Consider the following 26,015-nt stretch of genomic DNA (forward strand, 5'->3'; position numbering starts at 1 on the left):
GGCTGCACTGTCGAGCGCAGATCCACTGAGCGCTCAACACAGACAGCATAGTCAGGAGGAAGAGCGCAGGGCAAGCTAGTGAGACAGAAGTTAAGCGCTCCTTACAACATGGACCTCCCCCACCCTCATTCAGATCTGGCGTTTGGAATTATTTTGGTTTTCATGTGACGTATGACCCTGAAGGTAAGCGAGTCATGGACTAAAGTAAAACAGTATGTTGGATGTGCCATGCAATGCTTAATTACATTGGTGTGAACTAGTGTGTTAGCGCAGTTAGCTCGTTAACGTGTTGGCCGTCTAGCCCCATGCACGGGGCAATCGGCGGTAGCTCGTTAACGGAGATTTGCCGTGTTGTGGCGTTAAGGTCATTTCAACGAGATTAACCTGAAAGCACTAGTGGGAACACAACGAATATGACTGCACATTTACACCGACATCATCCTAGTGCAAAGACAAAAACAACAAGCATGCTACTAACTTTAGCCGAGTCATTTAGACAGCTGTTAGCACGTGATTCTCCTTATGCTGCTGAGAATATAGCCCAGAAGAAGCGGATAGTATAGTTTTTATTTTGGAAAGAGACATTTCTCTGTAATAAACTCTCTTTTCCAAAGATGAGTGATTCCTCAATCAGATACAGGGCTTGCAAAATCGCTAGCCTGACGTCCTGGAGCTAGCGATCTTTCCAGTCGGGCTACAAAAATCTATCTCTTCCCTGCCCGTCGGGCTATTGTAGGAAAAATATATGTCAATGCTTTTGCATTCTTTCAGAAATGTAGCTGGGTAATTATGTCATTGGCATCCGTGAGCCACTGTCAATATGTGACATATTGAAATCGCGTTTGAATTTGCGCTTGTTTTTTGCTTTCACTTTGCAATCGTGCGAACTGTGTATAGAGAGCGACAGCACTGATCTGTGAGTGATGATAATTTGTGCACCAATTCCTCTGACATCGTCTTATTAATCGTTAGCTTACTATGCAAACATGACAAGTGAAATCTCCCGCAGCTTAAACATGTGAGAGGTTGATCGCGCAGAGAATCGCTGAGCTTATGTGAGTCCGTGTGTAAAAGTAGCAGTATATATATTTTAGTTCTGCTGAGCCAAATAAGACAGGTCGGGGTGAAGAAGTGACAGCCAAAGAAAAGCTTACCACAAAACGGAGAAGTTATGACAAATGAGACTATAAGGCAAAAAGAAAGTGCAGCTTTATGGTTTCATGGACAAAAGAATTTCTGTGGCTGCAATATGACGAGCTAAATAACCGGGGCTGCACATAAGTGGTCCGCAGGTGCGCATTCGCTGTCAAAATAAAAAACGCGCACAAGGGTTAGGGTTAAATTTAAAAACTGTACTTTTGAGTTAAAATATATATTTATAATTTTAATAAATGACAAATTAAAAAGGCATGAACATTTTTTTGTATCGAAAAAATATCGAACCGTGACACCAAAGTATCGAACCGAACCGAACCGTGAATTTTGTGTATCGTTGCACCCCTAATATATATATATATATATGTAGTATATACATTGGGTGAATGTGCAGTAGTAGCAGCAAGCAGGTGAATTCTGTACATTAATATGAATAGACATCTGACTATTTACAGGATAGACAATATAAACATATTTAAAATTAAAGGAATTGAAATGTACATTGTGCCTTGGTTTAGAGTGCCTGGAAGAGTCCTGACTCAGTCAATTATAGATGATGTGAGAGGGCGGGTGTGTGTTTAGGGCACGGATGGCTTGGGGATAGAAGCTCCTCTTGAGTCTCTCTGTCCTTGCCCGGAAGATGCGGAACCTTCTACCAGATTGCAGAAGTTGGAACAGTTTGTTGCCAGGATGGGACGGGTCCTTCAGTATCTGCGCTGCTCTAGTCCGGCATCTCCTGGTGTAGGTGTCCTGAAGCGGGGGGAGAGCAATCCTACAGCAGCGTTCTGCTGTACGGATCACTCTCTGGAGAGCTTTTTGGTCCTTCACACAGCTGTTCCCAAACCACGATGTCATGTTCTGTGTGAGGATGCTCTCCACAGCGCCTGTATAGAAAATCCTGAGGATCTTTGGAGAGACCCTGAACTTCCTCAGTTGTCGTAGGTGATACAGGCGCTGCCTAGCCTTTTGGTCTGGACCTGAATGTGGGCAGCCCATGTCAGGTCTGAGGAGATGTGGACACCAAGATACTTGAAGGACTGCACCCTCTCCACTGGAGCTCCATTGATGATAATGGGCTTGTAGTCTCTGTGCTGACTCCTTCTGAAGTCCACCACCAGCTCCTTGGTCTTGCCGACGTTCAGCTGGAGGTGGTTGTCCTGGCACCACGATGCCAGATTCTTCACTTCATCCATGTAGGCCGCCTCATCGTTGTTGGAGATGGCACCCAACACCACTGTGTCGTCAGCAAACTTCACAATGGTGTTGGAGCCATGGGTGGCCACACAGTCTGAAGTGTAGAGGGAGTAGAGCAGTGGCGAGAGGACACATCCCTGAGGTGCTCCTGTGTTGATGGTGATGCTGTTGGAGAAGCACCTGCCCACCCTCACCACCTGAGTTCTGCCAGTGAGGAAGTCCAACACCCATGCACACAGACGGCTGTTAAGTCCCAGATCCCTCAGCTTTGTGAACAGTCTGCAGGGCACTATTGTGTTAAACGCTGAACTGTAATCAACAAACAGCATTCGCACATAGTTACCCTGTTTCTTGTCCACGTGGCTGAGAGTGGTGTGTAGGACGTGGGCGATGGCATCCTCTGTGGATCTGTTGGATCTGTAGGCGAACTGCAGCGGATCTGTGGTGTCTGGGATGGAGGAGGAGATGATGTTCTTCAGCAGCCTCTCAAACACCTTCATTACTACCGAGGTCATTGCAACTGGCCGGTAATCGTTCAGGGATGAGGGTTTGCTGTTCTTGGGCACAGGGATGATGGTGGATCTTTTGAAGCATGTGGGGACCACAGACTTCGCCAGGGACTCTTTATCAGTTTTTTCTAGTCTTGGTTCTGTGTGATGTCAGTGAGTTTAACATGGCCATCTCAGGCACACAGCTCTCTGTATGCAGAGGCTCTACTCCAGTGTTTTCCCAAACCACAACAACACTTCCCTCATGGTGCTTTATATTGTAAGGTCAAAACCCTACATTAATACACAAAAACTCCGACCCCCTATGAGCAAGCACTTTGGCGACAGTGGGAAGGAAAAACTCTCTTTTAAAAGAGAGAAACCTCCGGCAGAAGCAGGCTCTGGAATGGGGTGGCCATCTGCCACGGCCAGCTGGCGATGAGGGAAGGAGGGCGGTTTTAAAATTAAATTTAGAAATTAAATTTAGATGCCCAATTTAAATAAATATTTTACGCCAATTTAAGAGTTTTGTCACATAATCGCATGCGCGTTTCAGTTACATTTTAGCGCTGGCATGAGAAAGCCCTAAAGATGACATTTTGGCTCTTCAACTTGGCATGTTTTTGGAAGGTTTTGACGATTACTTCGTCAATCACTGAGTTGCTTGACCTCATTAAGAGTACTGGAGAAGGCAACCTTTCATGGAGTTCATTGTATACTGTCAGGCTGCGTTGTTAAATGTTCTCTGAGGACATTTTGTAGTTTTTGGACAAAATTTTGTTCCAGATCTTATGGGAAACCCTCTGCATAATAAACTCAGATGTATCTGGATGCCATGTTGCCGTCTCATTTCCTTCAGCCATAGCGTGCATTACCAGATCTTTAGTGAAATTTTTCACAACTTCCTTGTACTCTTCCCTGTTTTCAGAGACACTGAGTAGTCTTTTTGGTAAAGCCAACAGGTGTTTGGTGAAGGTTGGGACAGTAATGTTATCAAGCTGTTCTCTCAGATTAAAAGTCAAACGTTTTTCCTTGCAGTTATGTGTTTTGAAAAGATCCTTGAGAATGGCCTTGTCTAGATTTTTCAGGTAATTTGGGGATAGATCCATTTTGGGAAAGATAGACTGTCCTTCTCCTGTTTTAGGATCAGGATTTCACCGTCTCTCTGCTGAAGCTACAAACTGGGGTGTGTTTAAGACTGCTGCCATAAGAGAGGACGGTTCTGTGAATTTAGAGGAATATGCATCAGTGGTCACCAGCTGCATCAGCACATGCATTGACAATATTGTCCCCACCAAGCGATACAAAACATATCCCAAATCAGAAAACACGGTTGAACTCTGAGGTACGTTCCATGCTGCATGCACGCTCCACTGCATTTGCCTCTGGTGCCGCAGAGGGCTACAAAAAGGCCAGATATGACCTGCGCAGATCCATCAGGGAAGCCAAGTGGCAGAACAGTCTGAAGCTGGAAGGACACTACAACAATTCAGACTCCTGACACATGTGGCAGGGCCTGCAACACATTAGTGATTTCCAGCTGCAACACGCTACCAGATGAGCTGAGTTCTACGCTCGCTTCGACACTCTCAACACCAACCGATACAGAGGGATTCTACCAGCAGGGGCAGCACAGAGCTCTTCACTCACTGTGACTTCGACTGAGGTATGCAAGGTTCTGAGGAGGATTAACCCGCGACAGTGACTGACTTTGAGGGTGTGCTCTTCAGAGCTGGCTGAGGTGTTTACAGACATTTTCAACTTGTCCCTCACCCAATCAGCTGTGCCCACATGCTTCATGTCTACCACCATAGTGTCCCTCCCCAAGAAAAACAACATAACCTAATTGAATGACTATCGCACTCACTTCAATTGTAATGAACTGTTTTGAGAAAATAGTCATGTCCCATATCAAAGCAGACATCCCGGATACATTAGACCCTCTGCAATTTGCATATCAGCGCAATCGTACTACTGAGGACGCAGTTAATGCAGCCATCCACACAGCCCCTTTCACACCTCAAAAATAAGGACACCTATGTTCAAATGCTGTTTATAGACTACAGCTCAGCATTCAACACCGTCATCCCAAGCAGACTGGTGGAAAAGCTCTTCACTCTTGAACTGACACCCCAGTCAGTCAGAGTTGGTATCAGGACAACAGGTACAAAGATAGTGAGCACAGGGACTCCCCAAGGCTGTGTGCTCAGTCCACTCCTGTACACCTTCTTCACCTATGACTGTGTTCCTGCACAGGTATACACTACATAATAGAACTGTTACCCCTAACCTGTAAATTTGCAATTTTTGTACAGATCTCTGCATATACACCTTAATATTGCATACTCCATATATATTATCACTGTGACAGTGTTGCAACTACTTTCACTTTAAATTCTGTTAACACCCACATATAAGCTACAAGATTTACAAAGCACTGTTTTACTTATTATTACTTTCTTTTAGTTGTGTGAAGGGAACCCACAAAGTAAGAATTTATCAGTCCCATTTATTAGTATTAATTCAGATATGTCCCTCTGAGGAACAGCTGGACTGGATGGTGAATTTTTGTTTTTATGGGCCAATGTTTGTTTGTTTGTTTGTTTGTTTTTGTAACGGTATAAACAATGAAAGGTGGGGGATTGGCCAATTGGTAACAGTTGACTCTGGGCTGGACCAATTACAGCCAAGGAGGTTGGATGCATCCTCCTCCTTGCTTGAGTAACGGCTCTCAAAGCAGTCTTATCACAGGCAAACAGAAGAAAATGGTATTGAGGTATCCGTATTGAGGTTAAAAGGGACGCGATTTGATCTGTACTTCAGCTAGAATGAAAAAAAGACACAAAGCTGGAGTTATTCTGTGTCTTTGCTGCACAACTGCCTCTTCTTCTCTCATTCTCTCCCCCTCCCTCTCCTGTTGCTACTTCAATCATGGAACTGATCAATGATCAGCTGATTGGCTTTTCTGAAGCAAGTCTCATCTCTCTTGTTTGTTTATCACCCACTTTGCGCCAGAAAGAGGAAACCAGCAGATGTCGCGCTAAACAACAGCAGCACGTTTAAGCTTGATCAGCTGATGTTAGAATTTATTTAATATTACTTTCTAGTTTCAGCGGATGTTTGCTGGAGCCACAGCTGTAAAAGCTGCTGGTCATGATATCTGTTTGGATATGTGGTGAGAGGGAAACATGAAGATGAAACCAGGAGATGTTCTTACTGAATCATCAGAGCTGAACAGGTGATGGAGAAACAGGTTTACCTTTTAGGTGACATGAAGGAGTTGAAGGAAAGTTATGAACTGTTTCTGAGAGACAAATAACAAAATAAATCATTTTCTATGTAGCTGACAGCTGGTAACTGTGCAGGGGCGAGTCTAGCAAGGTTTTGCCAGGGTACCCGGTAGGGGACAAGGAAAGGGGGGCACAAAGAAATACTTTTCTTTCTTATTCTCATTTAAAATGTCTAGTTTTTGATAAATAATTATCTGAATCTTACAACCAAAGTTTTTATCTGGTGTAAAATGTATAGAATTCATACATACATACCAACAAGACAGTGTACATTACTGTCACAACAGCGTTTCTTTTCATTCAAAGGCTTTATGGCTTTTCCTATAATACCTCGTGGGGCGGTCTCTAGTCAAAATGCCTCTGCCGATTTTTTGTCCCAGTCCAGCCCTGATAAAAAATCACCCCTGATATTCCTCTCCATCCACTCTGCCCTACCTGCACTCTCCTTTACCTTTCTTGTGCACAGACCATTGCTTTGGACGGTTTACCCCAAGTATTTAAAGTCATCAGCTTTCACTTTCTCTGCTCCTTGCAGTTTCACCATTACGGCTGTGTCCCTCTCATTCACACCTATACCTCATAGCTGTCTTCCTGTCCTCATTTATGTACTGCAACCCTCTCACATACTTCTCTGCCACTCCTGATAACCTCGTGTAGTACCACTGTTTCTGTCTTAGCACCCTATCATATGCTTTCTCTCGATCCACAAAGACGCAGTGCAACCTTCTCTATACTTTTCCACCAACAGTCTCAAAAGTCTTTTTCTCCTTCTTTAGTGTTCAGCCTCATATACAAGTTGGTATAAGCTACAATTCATATATATTATATCTATTATATCTTCAATGTACTAATAACTTGAGAACAAAAATGTTTATCCTGAAATATTTACATGTTTGGACTACAGTTCCATAGAGCCCATTCTTTTTGTGTCATCTCGCGAGAAAACGGAAATAGAAATACACGAATGACCTGAAGAGGGCAGTAACGCCCCTTCGCTCCGTCTAGTCCGCCGAAAACTTCCCCACAGGAAGAAGACGACGAAGAAGGAGTTAGCCTTGACGTCTGGTCGTGGTTGGTTGTTGTTGTTTAGCAACCATTTGCTAGTTAACGGGTAGTTTACCTTTGACATCGTATATGGCGCATTAAGCTGGTTATGAGTATATGTGAGGTTTAAAGGGGATTAAAATGGCCCTGCAAAGCTGAGGTAAACTACAGTTTTCATGTTATTGGACAGTAGCAGCCTGTTAGCTGTCATGCTAATAGTTTAAAACAACAGATATTACTACTTATTATGTTTTCTTGTGTGTCATTTGGCGTCTAATTTTGTCTAATATTAAATGAACTAACAGGTTCCTACTTTATGCAACCGTGAGCCATTAACTGTAGTTGCACATCACACGAAAACCCCCTGTTAATGTGGTCTGGGTCCACCTCATGTCGCCATTGCAGCTTGGAATATCTGTCAGGATGTCTGCTCATGTGTTTGTCTGTCAGGATCCAGTGATGCCATAGAGGTAGGAGGCACTGCCAGGGCTCCTCCACCGGAGGACGAGAGGTCTCCTTAGCAATGGCAACCGAACTTCATGAGACCATATTCATGGCCAAGCAGGAGCGCCACAAAAACCTGTTTCTTAACTACAAAAACCTGAACATTTTCCCCGTGGAGCTGCTGAAAGATGAAGGCCTGCAGTTTCTGGAGAGACTTTACATGAAGAGAAACTCACTCACTACACTGGTATCCACACAGTGCATTTTCATTTTACCATATGAGACACTTATGAAACCCAAAGAAAATTTCTAACTACTTCTGCTTTTGCTCTGTCTTTATCAGCCTGACAATCTTGCTCAAAAGCTCCCAAATCTCATTGAACTGTAAGTATTTTGCTAAACTAAGTTTTGTTTTATAAATGATGACAACAGAGAGTTGACACATGCTGTCGGAGATTGATGGTGTGTTTTGTGTTTATCAAGAGGTTTCTAGTGAAGTTAACCACCAGATGTTGCATCACTAAATGAGATTAACTGTCTCTCACATTTAGGTGTTTTCAGCAGCAAACACCAGAGCTGTAATTGTCTTACTTGTCTGCTTGTACATTTCAGGTATTTGCACTCAAACAATTTGGTCATTATTCCCGAGGGTAAGCACATTGTCCAGTACAATAATATTAATAACAGTGTTTAATACACTTGTTTGAATATTAAGATTGGTTTCATTCCCAGCTATTGGAAACTTGGCCAGACTGCAGTCGTTAGACCTGAGCAATAATGCCCTGCAGGTTCTCTGTCCAGAGATCGGCAGATTGAGGTCTTTGCGGCACCTGAGACTGTCCAATAACCAGCTCAAATGCCTTCCTCCAGGTAAGACACAACAGTTGTCTGTCTTGTTTTTAGATTTCCTTTTAGAGGCTTAAATTATTTTACATTATCTTATATTAGCCTGAGTCCTTTATTCAGGGGCATCGGTTTAAGTACAGCTACCTAGACCAGTGGTTTGTCTTGGAGCAAGTCCAGATGTTCCTTCTGATTTTGTGCCAACCATACACTGCAGCAGCACAAACTGAATGCTTAATGTTTGCGAAATCTGATACAAACCAGAATTTAACCCCTGCCCCTCCCCCACAACAAACGTTATACTTACACTATGCATTGGCAACATTTTTATATCATTAGGACCTAATTAAATGAGATCATTGAACAAAATGTGCTTATTCACATTATAGAAAACCAAGAAAAGCTTAAAAAAAACTGTGCTTAGCTGTGTTTTTATGAGCACAGAGAAGGAGGATGTCCGCTGGAAACTGTCATAAAATTCTACTCTGTACTCGTGTCAGTGCAACAACACGATTGGCTAATGTATTCATGTTTGAACTCTTGATTGTCACTTGTCTTACATAAAAGCTTCAAAACAAAACACTAGTGGAATAAAATCGTTTACTCTGAAATATTACAAAAAAAGAGCAAAACATGTACAACATATGTGTATTGGTAATGCTTTTACCTGCTTCAGCAATTTCTCTGTAAGAGTAAGACTTATATTTCATGTTTGGCATAAAATCACTTTGAACTGTTGCTTTTTTTCCCAGCGTGTTTGGTTTTCCCGACTTGTAAATATTTTAATTGCCAGCAGAGAGCAGCAGAGCTCTACCTGAGAGAAAAGTTGTTTTAATTTTTTTTTAAACACAGATTATCGAGGCGCATGTAAGTAGTGTAGCTGAAGCTGAAGGGAGGTTGTGCAATTTCATATACTTTAAAATAAATAAAAATAGTTACCTTCTGTGGATTTTGTCAATAACTTGAAACCATTAGATTATTATTTGTTGTGCCCATAGTCAAATTCTCAGTAACGCCTGTTTTCTTTTTGCCATGGTTCTTGATTTACCAGGAATGTTTCCTGAACTTAGTGACAACACCAACAATTTCTTTTTCGAGTCTCACAATTTCTGTTGACTGAATTTCATCCTAACTATGAGACAGTGTGTGCAAAATAAAAATAGTAGTGATGAGAAACAGTGCTTCCAGCCCTATATCAAAGTATACTTAACCAAAACCAGAGAGTATATTCAGTTACAGCTGTGGTTCGAAAATAATATAATCATTTGACTGTGCTGCTGTTCTTTTTGCAGCGATGCTCTCGTTTTGCTTTAGAAATCCCACAGGCTCCTGCCTCCTTCTAAGAGGAGGGTATAATGGGCTTACATCAGCTTTAGCCAAGATGATGAAAAAAAGACCTGTCAACAAAGATGTTATGTCTAGTTGAGATGTTTGGAAACCCTTTGGTTTTAAGGCATCCAGCGAGGAACAACAAATACAAATCAAATTTCTGATAAAAGTTTGACAAAACTGGGATTTTCTTTTTTCTTTTTTTCATTCAAATAATAAAGTTTTGCAGCTTTATCTGAGATTTACGTCTCTCACATATTTGTGACACCTGCAGAGATTGGTGATCTGCAGGACTTGGAGACGCTTGACGTGTCGATGAATCAGCTGATGTTTCTACCGGACCGACTGCATCGCTGTCTCTCACTACAGAATCTGACAGCGGACCACAACCTGCTGAGCCACGTTCCCCGGCAGCTCTGCTGGCTCCACCGCCTTAACCAGCTCTCTATGGCAGCTAACCGGCTGACTTTCCTACCACTGGGTCGGTGAATCCTCTTCTCTGTCCCTCCGTTATTTGCTCTAGTGGTGACAATAAAATGAGCGAGGTGGTGTTGAAATCTTTGTGTGTTTCAGATCTGGGCAGATCACGGGAGATGCAGTTTGTGTTTGTTGACAACAACGTGGACCTGAAAGGACTCCCGTCCTACTTGTACAACAAAGTTATCGGCTGCAGCGGGTAATACACCATCCCAACAGCTCAACAGATACAGTTTAAGACAACTGATAAAGGTCATTGCTGATAAGCAGAGTGAAAAAGAAATGCAATTCCATGATGTTGGATATAAGTTAGCCAGAAAATTAACTGGTATTTAGCCCACAGACTGTTGGAAAAGTGTAAATACTAAATGTATATAGAATGTGGCTGGTTGGGACAAGAGCGAGGTGGTAAGTATTATCCTCTGCATAGTGGTGAAACTGTCTTAACATATCATCTTAAGATCTGCACATGTGAGGGGAGGATACTGATATACGTCTTGTATAAAATAAAGGTGGTTTGTAGCATCTTTACTAAATACAACTGCAGACTTAATGGGCTGCATACTTGTGTTTGTGTGTGTTGTTGTCCTGCAGATGTGGCTTATCTGCTCAAGCGCTGGAGGGTGGACTTGGTGAAATGCTGGGTGAGGAATTGAGTGAAGCCTTGGTTGGCCTGCCAGCTGAAGTGAAGGTGGTGGGCTCAGAGACAGAACATGTTGTTCCCCTGGAGGAGCTGGCTATGAGGACGCTGCACCGCATCTACCACCGCCGCCCAACAGGTGAGCAGACACTGTTCACTCTTAAGTTAGAAAACACCTGCTGGTTATAATTTAATAACTTCAAACTTTAACGGCACCTTTTTTGTTTACTGCTGTTTTTAGAGCTCAGCTTGCTGCCTCCCATCACCCTCCCAAAGAGCCTGCGGGATCTGTTGCAGTTCCCCCTCGGTCACTGTCACCGATGCAGCCAAGCCATGTTCACGATCATCTACCCCAAACTCTTCCCCCTCCGTGACACCGCCCTGGCAGGAGTGCACCGCAGGTCAGGCAAACACACCGTCTTTTTTAGTTTCCCCCTGAAGAAGGATTTAACATGCATACTTACGTCCTTCTCCTCTCCTGTTCAGGACCACTGTGAGTTTTGTAGCCTACTGCTGCTCCAGTCACTGCCTCCGAACCTTTGACCTCCAGGGGTGATCTCATTTCCTTCTCTCTCCCCTCCCCCACTCACACACTGACATATAACATCAGCTGTGGATCTTGAATGTCTGTGGCTCGCTACTTGATAAAGAACCTGACAGAAGCAGCGTATGCAGATGTTTGGTAGGTCAGATGATGAACACAAAGCTCAACATTTCAGAGCTTTGCATTCCTGTTTGTGTGGGGGGGAGGTCAGCAGCAGTGCACAGTAGTGCTCATTAAATGGTAACTACCCACTCATAACTGGGCACTTTTAAGAACAAACACTTTCATCTTTGTGGAATAAGATGTTTTTTTCCACTGAAGCTTTTTGCAGCAGACTCATTGATTGCAGAGTGATCTTTGAGGTGTTAACATTTGTAGCATGCTTTTGTTTTTATGATAACCGAAGAATATTTGAAGGTTTGTGAGTTCAAAGAATGTTTATCAGTTTGATGTGTGTTAATTTCAGAAGAAATTAAAGTGAATGTCTAAAATAGAAAATCTACATTTGAGACAACATACTGCATGAAGTCATGTTCTTAGTCACAGTTTTTGTGAACTCTAAGACCTACTAAAGACAATGAGCCAAGGATTCATGTTAGGGCTGTCACGATATCAGACTTAAACTTCATCATTATAATATTGTAATATGAGTGGTTGAAAAAGAAACTTCTGTACTTATGCTTTCAGTCAGATTCATTAATTTTGTTTATTGGCCAGTTAATTAAACTCAAAATTCGTAGACATGGCGAGAGATGCTATGATGCTTAACCCTACAAAAGCATACAAAACAAAGTTTTTTCATATTGTGCATTGACACAATATTTACATTTCATTTTTAAATATCAGGATTTTCAATACATGTAATCGTGACACCTCTAACTCGCATTTATTTGACAGGTTATGAGAAAGTTTGTTATATTCTATATCAGCTTTTAAGATTTGACCGTTTTATATGTTAACAGCAATGTCTTTTTGTCATAACAAGAATTATAATAACACACTCTGTGTTTAAAAAAAAAAATACACAAACCAAAAAGTCAGATTTTCACACTTTTTAGGGTTTAAAGGACACAGACTGTCTGCCTGAAGAAAAAGAGAGATTTAAACACAAGCAGCGCTGTGTGTTTCTCTTGTTGTACTGATATGTGTGTGTGTGTGTGTGTAATGTTTATTACCATATTGTACAGTTCTAATTTATCATTTGTTTTGTTTGGCAGTAAATATTGACTGATGTTTGACTTTGAATTTGTGTTTTTCTTACAAAAGAGAGTTCATCATAACAGTTGTCCATAAAGAAAACTGCAGAGAGGATAGAAGCATCTATTATCAGATCCATTACATAAAGTTCTGAAATGTCTGAGAAAACACAGCTTTTAATGTGACTCAGGTCTGAAGCTTGTGAGAATCATGTCAGTCTTACAATATGTTGTTAAAGCCACAACAGAAAACATGCCGTAGTCGCCTTTTGACTGTACCCATGTAAGCACCAACCTCTGCACCACCATGCCGTTCTCCTTTACAACAATAACTCAAAGGTCTGGAGATCTGGGAAAAAGAAATAGAAAGAAGTAGCCTTGGGTCAGCCACACAATCGCCAGAACCCAGAACCTCCCTCCCTAAACTAATTACGTAATTTGAACTAAGCTAACAAGTAAAAGTGAAAAACAGACACTAGGAGAAGATACGAGAATGAGAATTGTTATTTGTAATAAAGCACTTCACTTAGTTTGTTTCTTAGTTTCGTTTGTAGTGGAAGACTTCAGTCTATAAAACGACACAGGTTTAGATTTTATTTATTTTTTGTTCTCTTTCATGTGACTGATGCCTTACAGATGATTGAAATTGCTGCCCAGATCACCCAAAACACTTTCCACTTGAAAGTTTTCAAACATGAACACGTTCAAATCTTCTGTTTTCCCTCTCTTTGCATTTCACAACTAAGAGTGCATGTTTTTTTCTTTTTTTGTTAGAGTTAAAGTTCAGCTGCTTGGCTATAACAGTTGTTTGTGTCAGTAGGGCAGGAGAGTCGAGCTCTTTGGCTCCCCATTATGTGGGATATAAAAAACATCCGGCCAACAGGAAGGTCTTGTGCCAGTTAGCCTCGAGCCAAGCATGCCAGGGGAGCTTTGCTTAACTCCTGAGTCAGACTTTTATTTTCCTTATTTATTCCTCTGATATACCAGCTATCCCCCGCTGAACATGCTAGCAGCATACCCCGCCTTTCATTTCTTATTTTCTTTATCGTTTGCATTTTTTGCAATGAGTCCATCTGTAGCTGCTGCATAATAACAGAGGGTTGTTGAGAGGAAAGCGGAGCAGCTCCATTACCTGGATCGATGACATGTTCAGACAGATGTGATACCATGATCCTCTCTGACTGGTGCTTCAGCTTTCTGCCCTCCCTCTGGGACTATTCCATCTCAGCTGCCTGCACATAGGAAATATCACTCGTCCATACTTTATGCTCACATAAAGACACAGGCAAAGCAAAGCCTCATGAATTTGTACATAAACACAGCACTGCAGGAACACATGACGAGAAAGTCATCAGTGCAAATTGAACATGTGAGCTCAGATGAATCTGAAGGAAACCTACATTTAAAAGGAGGATTAACCCCCCCAAAAAAGATTGCGAATCCTTGTGCAGATGGACTGGTGTTGTGAGAAGTCAAGATTTCTCAGATGGTGTTTTCAGAGCCTGATGTGGTATGTTCACATGAAGTAAGAAAAAACCTACTATCTACTTTCTTAACCCACATTACAGTGGGGCAAAAAAGTATTTAGTCAGCCACCGATTGTGCAAGTTCCCCCACCTAAAATGATGACAGAGGTCAGTAATTTGCACCAGAGGTACACTTCAACTGTGAGAGACAGAATGTGAAAAAAAAAATCCATGAATCCACATGGTAGGATTTGTAAAGAATTTATTCGTAAATCAGGGTGGAAAATAAGTATTTGGTCAATAACAAAAATACAACTCAATACTTTGTAACATAACCTTTGTTGGCAATAACAGAGGTCAAACGTTTACTATAGGTCTTTACCAGGTTTGCACACACACAGTAGCTGGTATTTTGGCCCATACCTCCATGCAGATCTTCTCGAGAGCAGTGATGTTTTGGGGCTGTCGCCGAGCAACACGGACTTTCAACTCCCGCCACAGATTTTCTATGGGGTTGAGGTCTGGAGACTGGCTAGGCCACTCCAGGACTTTCAAATGCTTCTTACGGAGCCACTCCTTTGTTGCCCGGGCGGTGTGTTTTGGATCATTGTCACGTTGGAAGACCCAGCCTCGTTTCATCTTCAAAGTTCTCACTGATGGAAGGAGGTTTTGGCTCAAAATCTCACGATACATGGCCCCATTCATTCTGTCCTTAACACGGATCAGTCGTCCTGTCCCCTTGGCAGAAAAACAGCCCCATAGCATGATGTTTCCACCCCCATGCTTCACAGTAGGTATGGTGTTCTTGGGATGCAACTCAGTATTCTTCTTCCTCCAAACACGACGAGTTGAGTTTATACCAAAAAGTTCTTCTTTGGTTTCATCTGACCACATGACATTCTCCCAATCCTCTGCTGTATCATCCATGTGCTCTCTGGCAAACTTCAGACGGGCCTGGACATGCACTGGCTTCAGCAGCGGAACACGTCTGGCACTGCGGGATTTGATTCCCTGCCGTTGTAGTGTGTTACTGATGGTGACCTTTGTCACTTTGGTCCCAGCTCTCTGCAGGTCATTCACCAGGTCCCCCCGTGTGGTTCTGGGATCTTTGCTCACCGTTCTCATGATCATTTTGACCCCACGGGATGAGATCTTGCGTGGAGCCCCAGATCGAGGGAGATTATCAGTGGTCTTGTATGTCTTCCATTTTCTGATGATTGCTCCCACAGTTGATTTTTTCACACCAAGCTGCTTGCCTATTGTAGATTCACTCTTCCCAGTCTGGTGCAGGTCTACAATACTTTTCCTGGTGTCCTTCGAAAGCTCTTTGGTCTTGGCCATGGCGGAGTTTGGAGTCTGACTGTTTGAGGCTGTGGACAGGTGTCTTTTATACAGATGATGAGTTCAAACAGGTGCCATTCATACAGGTAACGAATGGGGGACAGAAAAGCGTCTTACAGAAGACGTTACAGGTCTGTGAGAGCCAGAGATTTTCCTTGTTTGAGGTGACCAAATACTTATTTTCCACCCTAATTTACGAATAAATTCTTTACAAATCCTACCATGTGAATTCATGGATTTTTTTTTTCACATTCTGTCTCTCACAGTTGAAGTGTACCTCTGGTGCAAATTACTGACCTCTGTCATCATTTTAAGTGGGGGAACTTGCACAATCGGTGGCTGACTAAATACTTTTTTGCCCCACTGTATATTATATACTGGCATTTTTAATGCCAGTATATAATATATAATATATAATATATCATACTTGTACAATTTCCTTCATCAATGACAGATACTGAGGATTTCAATCATTTATGTCCAAGGTGGTGGTTGGTGGGGTGTTAGGGTTAGCCTCAGTAGACTACCTGCTCTACCTCCTGAACTACAGTTGTTCCCAACTTCCATTTGAAGCTGATTTAGGTGAAATAAAAACTGCTCTTTCCTCCCAAAGATAACATCTGTTCTTCTGCACAGAGATCAGTACCAGGACTGTAGTATTTGATAAGCCAGCGACAAACATTGTCCAAATATCACTGATAGCAGAATGTTTGTCCACAGCCGGCTTGTTTGCTGTGGTTGCTCAGCTGTCAAACAGCATGTGCCTGAGGATAACTTGGAATCTTGTTCTAGGTCTATTAGGCATAATTCATGGTTCACTGTTGCAACACAGTATAGTATGTTTGTAATTCAAAGCGAAAAGGTAGAAAAGACAACAAAAAACCCCCATAACAATAGCACATAAACAAAGGGATTCAGACCTGATCCAAAAGTTAATGACCTGTCCCTTTGCCTCTCCTCCACCTCTGAGTTTCATTAAATTCAGCCGGTCAGTTTCAGGTACACGTGTAGATTACTATACACCCTGAAAATGAGTTGATATCTTTGTAGCTGCATGGGTTTTATGATTAACAATAGTGCAGTATTCAAATGTCCCAATACCACACGTGTAGTACTTAACACATTATGCAGCAGGAATCCTGTCACTGTTTTGTAAATGATAGCTAAATACTTATCAGATTATATGCATTCAATTGACACAGCCAGTTGCCAGTTCCCAACTGTCACACATCAGAGTAATCACTTGGAAATGTCTCTTTGCTGGATGTTCTGTGCTATGCATAAATTTGCACTCTGAGCCATTTTCAAACACTCGAGGAGGACTGCTTCAATCAGTGGCAACACGGTGTCACAGTGTTATTGGGTTCTTGACTTTATTGCTATTGGATCATCAACTGGGAGGGAGGAAAGCCAATCCATCACCTGCATAGATCCATTCTGCTGCTAATCAGCTGCTTTCAGGCCTCGAGGGTCAACTGGATTTCTGGAGAATGTTTTAGTGTTTTAATAGTAAATAATGAGGAAGAAGACAGTAGAGCGATAAGGACATTAATCCATTAAACTAGGAGAGATGACAAGGACTAGTGTAGGATCACCACATGCTGCTGATGGAGCACAGTAAGGACTTACTTGACAAAACAACAAATTTAAAGAAAAAGAACCTAAGGGCTGATTGGCTCAAAGGACACTTGGAAAAGCGTAGTGACATAATTTTTTTTAATGCGTTTTTTTTTTTTTGACAGTGTGGGAATTGACAAGGAGAAAGATGATATGATCTGATCACTGCTAAGCCTTTACCTTACACTCCTTTCCCCAGCTCATTAGGACCTCTCCTGTGTTATCTCTCCACAGTCACAGAAATAATCAAGGCACCATGGCTCTCATCTTTTACCTGCTTAATGTTTGTCTTGCATGTATGCTGTTTGCGTCTGCAGATGTGAGTCATCTAAGGCCACGTATCCGTTAAAGTACAATAAATAAAAGCTGTCAAAAACAGAGTGCACACAAGCAAATTTTCATCTTAAAAAAGGAACAACAAGCTTCTAATTTCTGCAATTTCTCCAGCTAAAAAGACCTTTTTAGTAAAGAAGACGTGTTGCCCCTGCACCATGTCTTTTCAAGCATTTTAGCATTTTGTGTGATTATGTAAAGTCAAGGACTCCAGGGGCAAACAGCTGAGCACACAGAGGACAATCTCAAGAGGCTTTTTGGGCTCTGTGTGCATATAAACACACATGGATAGATATGCTTGTGACAGGAAGTATGGTCAGTGGAGATGGGAAATGTATTGCATGTAAGGGGATGTAAGGTTATTAAAAAAATATTTAGGGTAGGAAAGAAAATCATCATACTTGTAACCATGAAAATCTTTCTGTATACCAATTTAAAAAAAAAGAATAGAAAAAAACTTGAACTACACGCTTTTGGATTTATGTCAGAAATATTCTATAAATAAATAACATTTTCTTTGAATGCTCTCTTATCTATCCCTCAAATCGCATTAATCACCTGCACTGAAAAAAGTCAGATTTGTCAGATTTTTCTTTCTCACATTTATTATTGTTTTCATTTGAGTTCCTTCAGTAAAAAGTTTTCTTTGTCAGTTACTCTGCTTTCTAAGTAGTAAACAGTCGGACTAAAGCACCGTGACTTTAGATCACAGACAATAATCTGCAGTTTGCGCAGATCAGCCTGCAGCTCTGCCTGATATCAATGCAGAAAGACAGCAGCTTGCAGCCAACATGGCTTTGGGCAGCGCGCAGCTGACCTACCTTTTTATCCGTTACCGCTGACGTCAGAGGGCGCGGCCATTTTGTGAGAGGCGTCAATGAGACAGGAAAACAGGTGGCATGACTGTCAAATTAAAACCAAACCTAGTATTATTATTATTGTTGTCAGAAGTAGCTGTGTTGCTATATATCTTATATTTTATCTAATAGGAGAGCAGGTAGCACTGCCTGGTTGGCCTGTGCCTAATGCCTTACGTCCTTCTTAATGCAACTCTCAAGGAATTTGTGTCTTCCCATGTAATCAAACCGGGGATCTTTCACAAATGTTAGGGAAATGTGTATTATTCACTTATATTTCCTTCCAATAACAGGAGTAAAGCATTTCGTGGATTTACCCTGTGCTATAATCTATGTATGACATGTATATTTCGACATTTCCGACTTGTAGTGTTGTTGCTTTGCCACCTTTAAAAATAGTCCTGGATTTCTTGGGATGTCGGAAGTTTTTTTCAGCACCACTTCCTGTGTATGCACCTCCTAATGACCAAACACCAGTCACGTTATACACAGTTTTCACTTAAAGTAACTACACAGTTCCTTCACAGGTTTTATTTTGTGAGTCATTAACAGGAAGTGTTTGATGAGTAGACCTGCGGAGATTAACGCTTGCTATGGCAGTTAAGGGGGAGGGCGGTGCTGATCCAGCGGAGGGCGTGGGGGTTGGGGGGCGGGGACAGTCCCGTTGAACGGAGCGGCTGGACGGACAGACATCTTCACCCTGTACAAACATACAGCAAAAGAAAAAGAAGAGAAAGAGCCGAAGAAACTTAACCAGGTCGGTTTAATTCGATTTTTTAATCCTCTCATTTTGACCCACAGAATAATCAAAAGAAGAGCGATAATTAAAGTTTGAATGATTCTCCAGATTTCAGGTTTTAGCAGTTTATACGTCCCAGGACGTGACAGAGTTCTCAGCTGTAAGAACGCGTCATATTTGCTAGGTTATTTTTTGTTTGTGAGGTGATGATATCTGAGGGGAAACGAGGACCATGTTGCTGAGGTGTTTCTGTTGTGTTTGTAGCGACTCTGTGCTGAATTGTTTGAACTTTTGGCTGTTTCCTGTTTTCTGTCACAGGGGAAGAGTGGTTGTTTTATGTAAGGATTAAACAACAGGATAACACAGACTGTGTAATCTTGTTTTTCATGTTTCTGAAAGCTTGTAGGTGTAGCTGGCCATTGAACAGAAAAGCCGTGTGCAGGTTCAGGACCTTGGACAGCTCCCGAGTCTGAAACACGCTGAAAAACACTTTACGCACAAAGCGAAACGTTTGTTCTCAAAGTGCCCCCCCAAAAATGAAAATCTGAAGTTAATCTATTCGTGAAACGAGGCAAACTGAAGCAGTAAGTCGTGAAAAATACCTGAATCTAGTTTCTGCGCTCTGGAAACAAGTGAGACAGCATTCGTTATCACACTTATTGTTTTTATAAAATGGCCAGGCTGTTTGTGGTTCAGATCTGTTTTAATCCAGAGGTCTGACTTTTCACCTTTCCTTCACTTCCTTTTTCCAGAGGACCGTACAGACACAGTGAACAGGGAGCCGTTAATTGTAACAGATCATTTTCATGAGGGAAAGATGGATGTTCGGTTAGGAGCGTCAGGTGCAAGAAAAACAGAAGCAGAAAAAAAAGATCAGAGGTCAGCATATAAGCATTTGAAATAATTATTTTAAGATGCTAGTTTTTAAGGCCCTGTCTGAGAAAACGTGTACAATAGTCACTCCTATGACTGAAGCTGCGCAGTTGCGACATTAAGGTTGAATTTTGTTATGAATTTAACTCAAGTTAAAGTAGAAACTGCTCCAGTCTTTCTCCCCTTCCTGCATGTGCACCTGTGTTAATGTCAGAGAGGACAAAGAGCTCAGGCCGACTCTTAAGCAGATCAACAGGTGTGTGTGTGTGTGTGTGTGTGTGTGTGTGTGTGTGTGTGTGTGTGTGTGTGTGTGTGTGTGTGTGTGTGTGTGTGTGTTTGTGTTGTCTTTTTTTGGCAGCCTGGTGTTGTTTGTAACTCGATGTAAACAGGTGGATATTTCAATTAGGGCAGGAAATGACTGCAGCACACCCAACATGGACTAATTGAAGCATATCCAACTTCCAGTCAATTCTATGTCCTATGTTGTATTTTGGTTTTGCTGCTGCTTTAAATTATGGAGTGCAAATGCATCCAGCATGTAAAAAAAATATCAATCTCAGCTGCAACAGGTGAACTTTACTTCTAACAATTTGTTAAATTTAATTAATAATGTTTTCCTAGGACTTCCTGTGTTTTCTTCTCTATTTTTTCCTCCCTTACTTCCTGTTTTACTTTGATAATATGTTTTCTTGTGTCTCTGGTTGCTTTGCTTCACTTGCTTCACTTTCTCTCTTTATGGTCTGCTCCTGTAGGATTCCTGGTTTATTTTCTGGAGTTATTCCACTGAGTTTTGGTTTTTCCTTGTACTGGATTATTGTTGGACATATTCTGCTCTTCTTCAGTTTATTAAACTTACTTTTGTTTTGTTTTTTTCACCTTAAGAAATCTTAAATGTGTCCTACAGTTGTGTCCTGATTTTGCTGAAAGCTGGTGTACAGTGAACCAAGCAGTGTTGGTCAAGTTACTTGAAAAAAGTAATCAGTAACTAATTACTGATTACTCCCCCAAAAAGTAATCCCGTTACTTTACTGATTACTTATTTTCAAAAGTAATTAATTACTTAGTTACTTAGTTACTTTTTAAAAACACGATTTACAACCTGAAGAGGTGATAAAGTGATAGATCTTTCAGCCCAATTCTACTTTTTCTACATAATCCATCATACAAAATGTAATCAAATGGAAAAGTCTCTTTTTTTAACTTGTTTTATCAGTTTTAATCTTTCAACTTTATGCATCAAGCAAAACATTTAATTATATGCAACATTCTCTGACTTGAATAAATTAGTTTAACATTTAAACCTATTTTCTACACATTCCAGCACATAAAATAAAATATTTTTTGTGTTTTCACTCACTCTTTCAAACAGATGCAAGTAAAACACAGCAGAAAATAAATAAAGTCAAAGACTCAGCGGTCCTTTTGCTCTATTTTCACCTGTAAAGCAGGAGCAGGGTAGGCGGAGGGTTACCCTGGTGTAGGTGTGCTGCGGTCAGTTGAAGAATCCGCGCGAGTGTCTCTGTGAGTTTCCCATCACGTCGTAGCTACTCGGTGCTTGCTCGGAAGTTTAGGGGTTTTTTTCGCTGTAAAAAGAAGTTTTCTTCCCACGCACGATGGACGCTAATGTTTTTGTCACTTTTTATGGAATCAAACTCAAAGTAAGGTCAGTACTTCCACACTTTAAACGCTGCACGCTCATACTCTCTCCCGCACTCGATATATTATCCATTGTTGATCTGCACACAGCTGCTGTCACCAACGTCGCACTTGCTTACGTCACTGTCATGAGACATTCTCGCAAAAAAAATCACGGTTTTAGTAACGCAGTAACGCAGCGTTCCTACGGGAAAGTAACGGTAATCTAATTACCGATTTTGCAATAGTAATCCCTTACTTTACTCGTTACTTGAAAAAAGTAATCAGAGTACAGTAACGCGTTACAAGTAACGCGTTACTGCCCATCTCTGGAACCAAGTGTAACTGGTTTGGTTGATGAAATGTTAACTGCAGCTGTTTGCTTTTCCTGGAGCCGAAATGTTATGATTAACATGAACCCAGGGTGCTCAAATAATTAGCTTCCTGGTGAGAAAGTGCTTCCTGCTTTCATTAGCACATACCTGCCCCCCACCATGATCAATCCCCCATCCTCCCCCACAGCACCTATCACTCACCACTCTGTCACCCTGCCCACAAAGAGGTGAGAAATTACCACCAGTCTCCCGCTACATCTGTCAAACACGCACACATGCCACAAACAGCGTAGCAAACTTTTCCTCTCCTTCCTCTTCATTCGATACTTAAATGTACTCCCCTTGCTATTTATTCATTTTGCTCTTTACGCCTTCCTGTTAAATTTCAGTGCAATCGTCTGTGAAATTGCCACATGATAGACAAACCCGAGTGATTATGCGCCCAGATCACAATCTCACTTATTAACTTTGAGCAATAAAATGAGTGCGGGGATCTTCTTCTGGCAATGACTTCCCTTTTTTATTTTACCCTGTGAGGTTTTTATAAACACATGCACTCTTTAAACTAGTTTGGGCAGCACATCATTTATCAATCTAGGGCTGAGAGGGGCAGATGTTTTAAGAAGCCCTCCAGTATATTCTGATTGCACCCGCAGGGTTAATTTTTAAAGCTGAGTCAGTCAGAATGAGTGCTGCTTACAGAGTTTAGCTTTAACAGGGTGAGTTTTTATCAGTTTAAGTTCTTTTCACCATACAAAACAATTTACAGATGAAATAGACTGATATACACTCACCAGTTTGTTGGGGACACCTGTTCAACTGCCCTCATCAAATCAGATAATCACACTTTACTGGGTGAAAATCCCAGTGCTCAAAGGAGAATAGGAAGATGATTTTGAGATGACAGGAAGACAACCGTAACTCAAATATCCACTCATTATAACTAAGGTAGGCGCATCTACGGACACAAAATAACAACAAACACAAAGCAAACAAGCAAAAAATTGGTCTTGGCAAATGTAAATGCAGAATTTCAAAATCTGTGCACTTCTAATTTTAAAGAATCCAGCAGCAGTAGCACCAACAAAGAGCAATTACTGGTTTAGAACTTGAAATGCTAAATGCGGAACACGAGATTTCATATCTAAAGATTATTGCACATTTCTTTAACACTTTGTTTCATGTCTGGCCAACTTAATGTAACTTAAAGGCACCTTTGTCTTTTACCTCCAATCACAGTATGTTCGATGAAATGGGTGGATCTGTTTCAGTAAAAAAAACACGTCTTTTCACAAGTAAATATGGATGTAAAAATGTTAAAATACATATTAAAACTCTTACATTTTTGCAAATATCTAAATAAGAGATGCAGTTTATGCATGTGTTAGACATCAAGGATAGACAAAGAAATACTTAATGTTGTTTGTTCTGTATTTTGATCCTGGTGCTTCATCAAATTATCATTTATAAAACATTCAAAATGGTGATATGATCCTTCTTATTGATCACAATGGCGTTATCGAGTTGCAGTAACTCGATTCCTTTGATGGCTTCAGTTTTACCCTTACAGCAAGGTTAAAGTCGGTGCAACACCAAAAGTACAAATCCTTTTGCAAAGAAGCCGCGATTATCTTTTAAGGACGTTTATGTTTTTGTTGTTAGCACAAGCATGTGATAACTCTAATCCTGTTGTCCACGCAGGAGGAGAACCATGCTGTTTTTACATCCTTTTCCCCCATTTGTCACACGTACAAACAGAAGAGTGTGTTTTTACCTAATATATACAGCTCTATATGTGCCTGTCAACAATCTGCATGTCTAAATGAGTGCGCACAGAGACGTATACTGACAGGTGTCCATTTGAATGTATACATGTAGAGAAGAAATGGAGGAGAGGAGATTGTGTGCGCATGTGTGTGTGTGTGTGCTCTAGGTTTTGTGTGTGTTTGTGAGAGCAGAAGTGAGAGAGAGGCTGTGAATGTCAAAGTGAAAGAAAAGCATGCAAAAGAGAGGAAGAGTGGTCTGTGTGTTATGTAAGTGTGTGTGTGTGTGTGTTCTGTAGGCCTGCAGATTAATCCAGTGGGTTTTATCCTCAGTGAATGGGACAGTGGGGCTTTGCAGTGATTATCCCTGGAGGCCACAGATGATTGCTTTGAATTTCTTGCATGTCCGACACTGCCACGTTTGCCTGCCTGCGCATTGTTCTGTCTGCCGACTTTATTGGCAATACTGTGACGCTCCGTAAAAGTTAAAAGGCCATAAAATTGGAGAGCGTGGTAGATGCTTTATATATTATTCTTAATATGTGGAAGGTTTTACTGGAATAATGTGTCTTTAATTGTGCAAAGTAGTTTAACCGGCTGTGTTAATGTAAAGTTTAATGTGTACTTTCTTTCTGACCAGCTACTCCGCCTCCTCATGTCTGTCTTTCCATAAGTCTGCTTCTCTGTTAATCTGAACCGCAGCTTTCTGCCTGTCTGTCTCTACTTTGGATTATATAACGAGGAAATATCAGAATTGCAATCTGCTCCATCATCCCTGCTCAGCTGAGACAAAAATGGCTGAATGCTGGGAACCTGCCCCCTCCATATGTTTTGGCTTTCCTAAAGGTGTCAAAATCAGAGCCTGGCATCTTAAAAGGTGCATTTTTGTATGCTTGTTGCCAGGTGGTCGACCATTTGCCTCTTATGTCATTGATGTTTGGCTGGGAAGTCATCACGTTACAGTACAGTTTATCTAGAAATATATAAATCCCTTTGATTTTGAAGCATAAATGGAAAATATAAGAAATGAAGCCATTTTGGTGGCTTTTAAAAAAAATAACAAGTCTTAATATTTTCCTATGCTTTTCCTCAATGATTTTCCACGGCAGATTTCTCTCTGTGTGTCTATCCTGCCTCTCCACAGGGAATGTGTTAATTCGTTATAGCCATATTGTCACTGCGGGCGTTGCTTTGGGCAGGACACCAGCTTGTTCCATTCACACTCCACCACTATGGTCAACCTGGATGGTTGTCAGGAGGCTTGATTATAAAGCTGTTCTCTCAGTAACTGACATTCATCCTGCTTTTTTGAGTCCTTTTAATTTAAAAGTCATAATTTCTTTAATTTTTAGAAGCCTTGCTTTGGGCCACCTTGACATTACATCTACAGGAGCTTTTGTAAGCCCCGATCTTAAATTCACATTTCTTGGAGGACTTTCCAGTGAATTTTCCAGTGTCTCCTAACTTTTCCCACAAAGTTAGAAGCACAGAACTGTTCAAAATATCTTGTTAAGCTGAAACATTAAGATTTCTATTCACTGGAACTAAGGAGCCAAGGCGAGCCCCCCAAATGCATCCCCAAACCATTATCCCTCCTCCACCAAACGTCACAGCTGGGACAGTGAAGTCATGAAGGTAATGTTTCTAGCTTTTGTCAAACCCAGACTCATCCATCAAACTGCCACGTAGAGGGGTGTTATTTATCAGTATGCAGAATGTGTTTCCACTACTCCAGAGTGGGTGTGCTTTACACCATTATGAATTCAATAATTCTGCAGATATCTGGCCAGCAGACCATTGGACTGGTGCTTATAAGTAAGTAAGTAAGTAAGTAAAGTTTATTTATTAAGCGCTTTTCATAGACAGGTAGTCACAAAGCGCTGTGTCTTTCTACTCAATTTGAGCACTAAAGCGCTTTCTACTATAAGTAGTACTACAGCGCTTTTGTTTATGCCTAAGGACTTTGACTAATATCTACATCTACACTCACACTCGAATAGTCAAGGCACTTGTATAAAAATTCACCCCTGTGCAGAAATTAGCTATAGAGACCCAAACTCTTTTTGTAGCAGATTGTAAACATGCTTATTTCTGCAGTAAGGTTGCATATTTTACCAAAGGAGTCTATGGTTTTACTCACATTTGGAGACAGCCTCGAGCAACCAGCAGAGGAACTCTTTTGGCTTTGTTTTTCAGCCCCAGAGGTTGCTGCTGCCGCTGCTGCTCGGTCTGTGCATTTGTGCATGTTTTGATGTTGGCCCATGTATGCAGCAGCAGCAGTCAGACGTAAACGGGTGGGTGAACTGTCTGAATGGTTTAGCCCTCAGGCTCTCATCATGCTCTCTGTCCAGGTCACATCTTGGCACGTGTATTTATTGTTTATAGGTCAACATGGTGGTACAGTGTTTATGC

General features: G+C 41.4%; 2 protein-coding genes and 1 long non-coding RNA gene across 6 annotated transcripts in view; 2 read left to right on the forward strand and 1 right to left on the reverse strand.

The window, feature by feature from the left end:
* The first annotated feature begins 52 nt into the window (after positions 1-52).
* Positions 53-12,693, forward strand: lrrc28 (leucine rich repeat containing 28). 3 transcript variants are annotated; one of them, XM_076873445.1, is made up of 10 exons: positions 53-183; positions 7,622-7,862; positions 7,959-7,999; positions 8,228-8,265; positions 8,348-8,485; positions 10,062-10,268; positions 10,361-10,463; positions 10,859-11,043; positions 11,146-11,305; positions 11,391-12,693. In XM_076873445.1, exons 2-10 carry the CDS (start codon positions 7,695-7,697, stop codon positions 11,458-11,460), a joined length of 1,110 nt encoding a protein of 369 aa, XP_076729560.1. In that variant the 5' UTR covers positions 53-183; positions 7,622-7,694; the 3' UTR covers positions 11,461-12,693. The 3 variants fall into 3 exon arrangements, with proteins under 3 accessions (XP_076729560.1, XP_076729596.1, XP_076729537.1); XM_076873481.1 differs by lacking the exon at positions 53-183 and adding an exon at positions 7,124-7,198; XM_076873422.1 differs by lacking the exon at positions 53-183 and adding an exon at positions 7,144-7,331.
* Positions 12,631-18,268, reverse strand: LOC143412511 (uncharacterized). Its single transcript, XR_013093048.1, has 3 exons — positions 18,223-18,268; positions 13,777-13,876; positions 12,631-12,993 (listed from the first exon to the last, which is right to left on the reverse strand). It is a non-coding gene; the product is annotated as an uncharacterized LOC143412511 (long non-coding RNA).
* A 629-nt stretch (positions 18,269-18,897) lies between these two features.
* The window catches only part of LOC101468238 (synaptosomal-associated protein 25-B), a 39,448-nt gene continuing 32,330 nt past the window's right edge, over positions 18,898-26,015 (forward strand). For both annotated transcript variants that reach the window (XM_004539744.5, XM_004539743.4), the window contains exon 1: positions 18,898-19,015. The gene's annotated coding sequence lies outside the window, so the exon portion shown is untranslated. The remainder of the gene's footprint in view (positions 19,016-26,015) is intronic.

This window comes from Maylandia zebra, linkage group LG1 (genome assembly GCF_041146795.1).
Source record: "Maylandia zebra isolate NMK-2024a linkage group LG1, Mzebra_GT3a, whole genome shotgun sequence".
Classification (NCBI taxonomy): domain Eukaryota; kingdom Metazoa; phylum Chordata; class Actinopteri; order Cichliformes; family Cichlidae; genus Maylandia; species Maylandia zebra.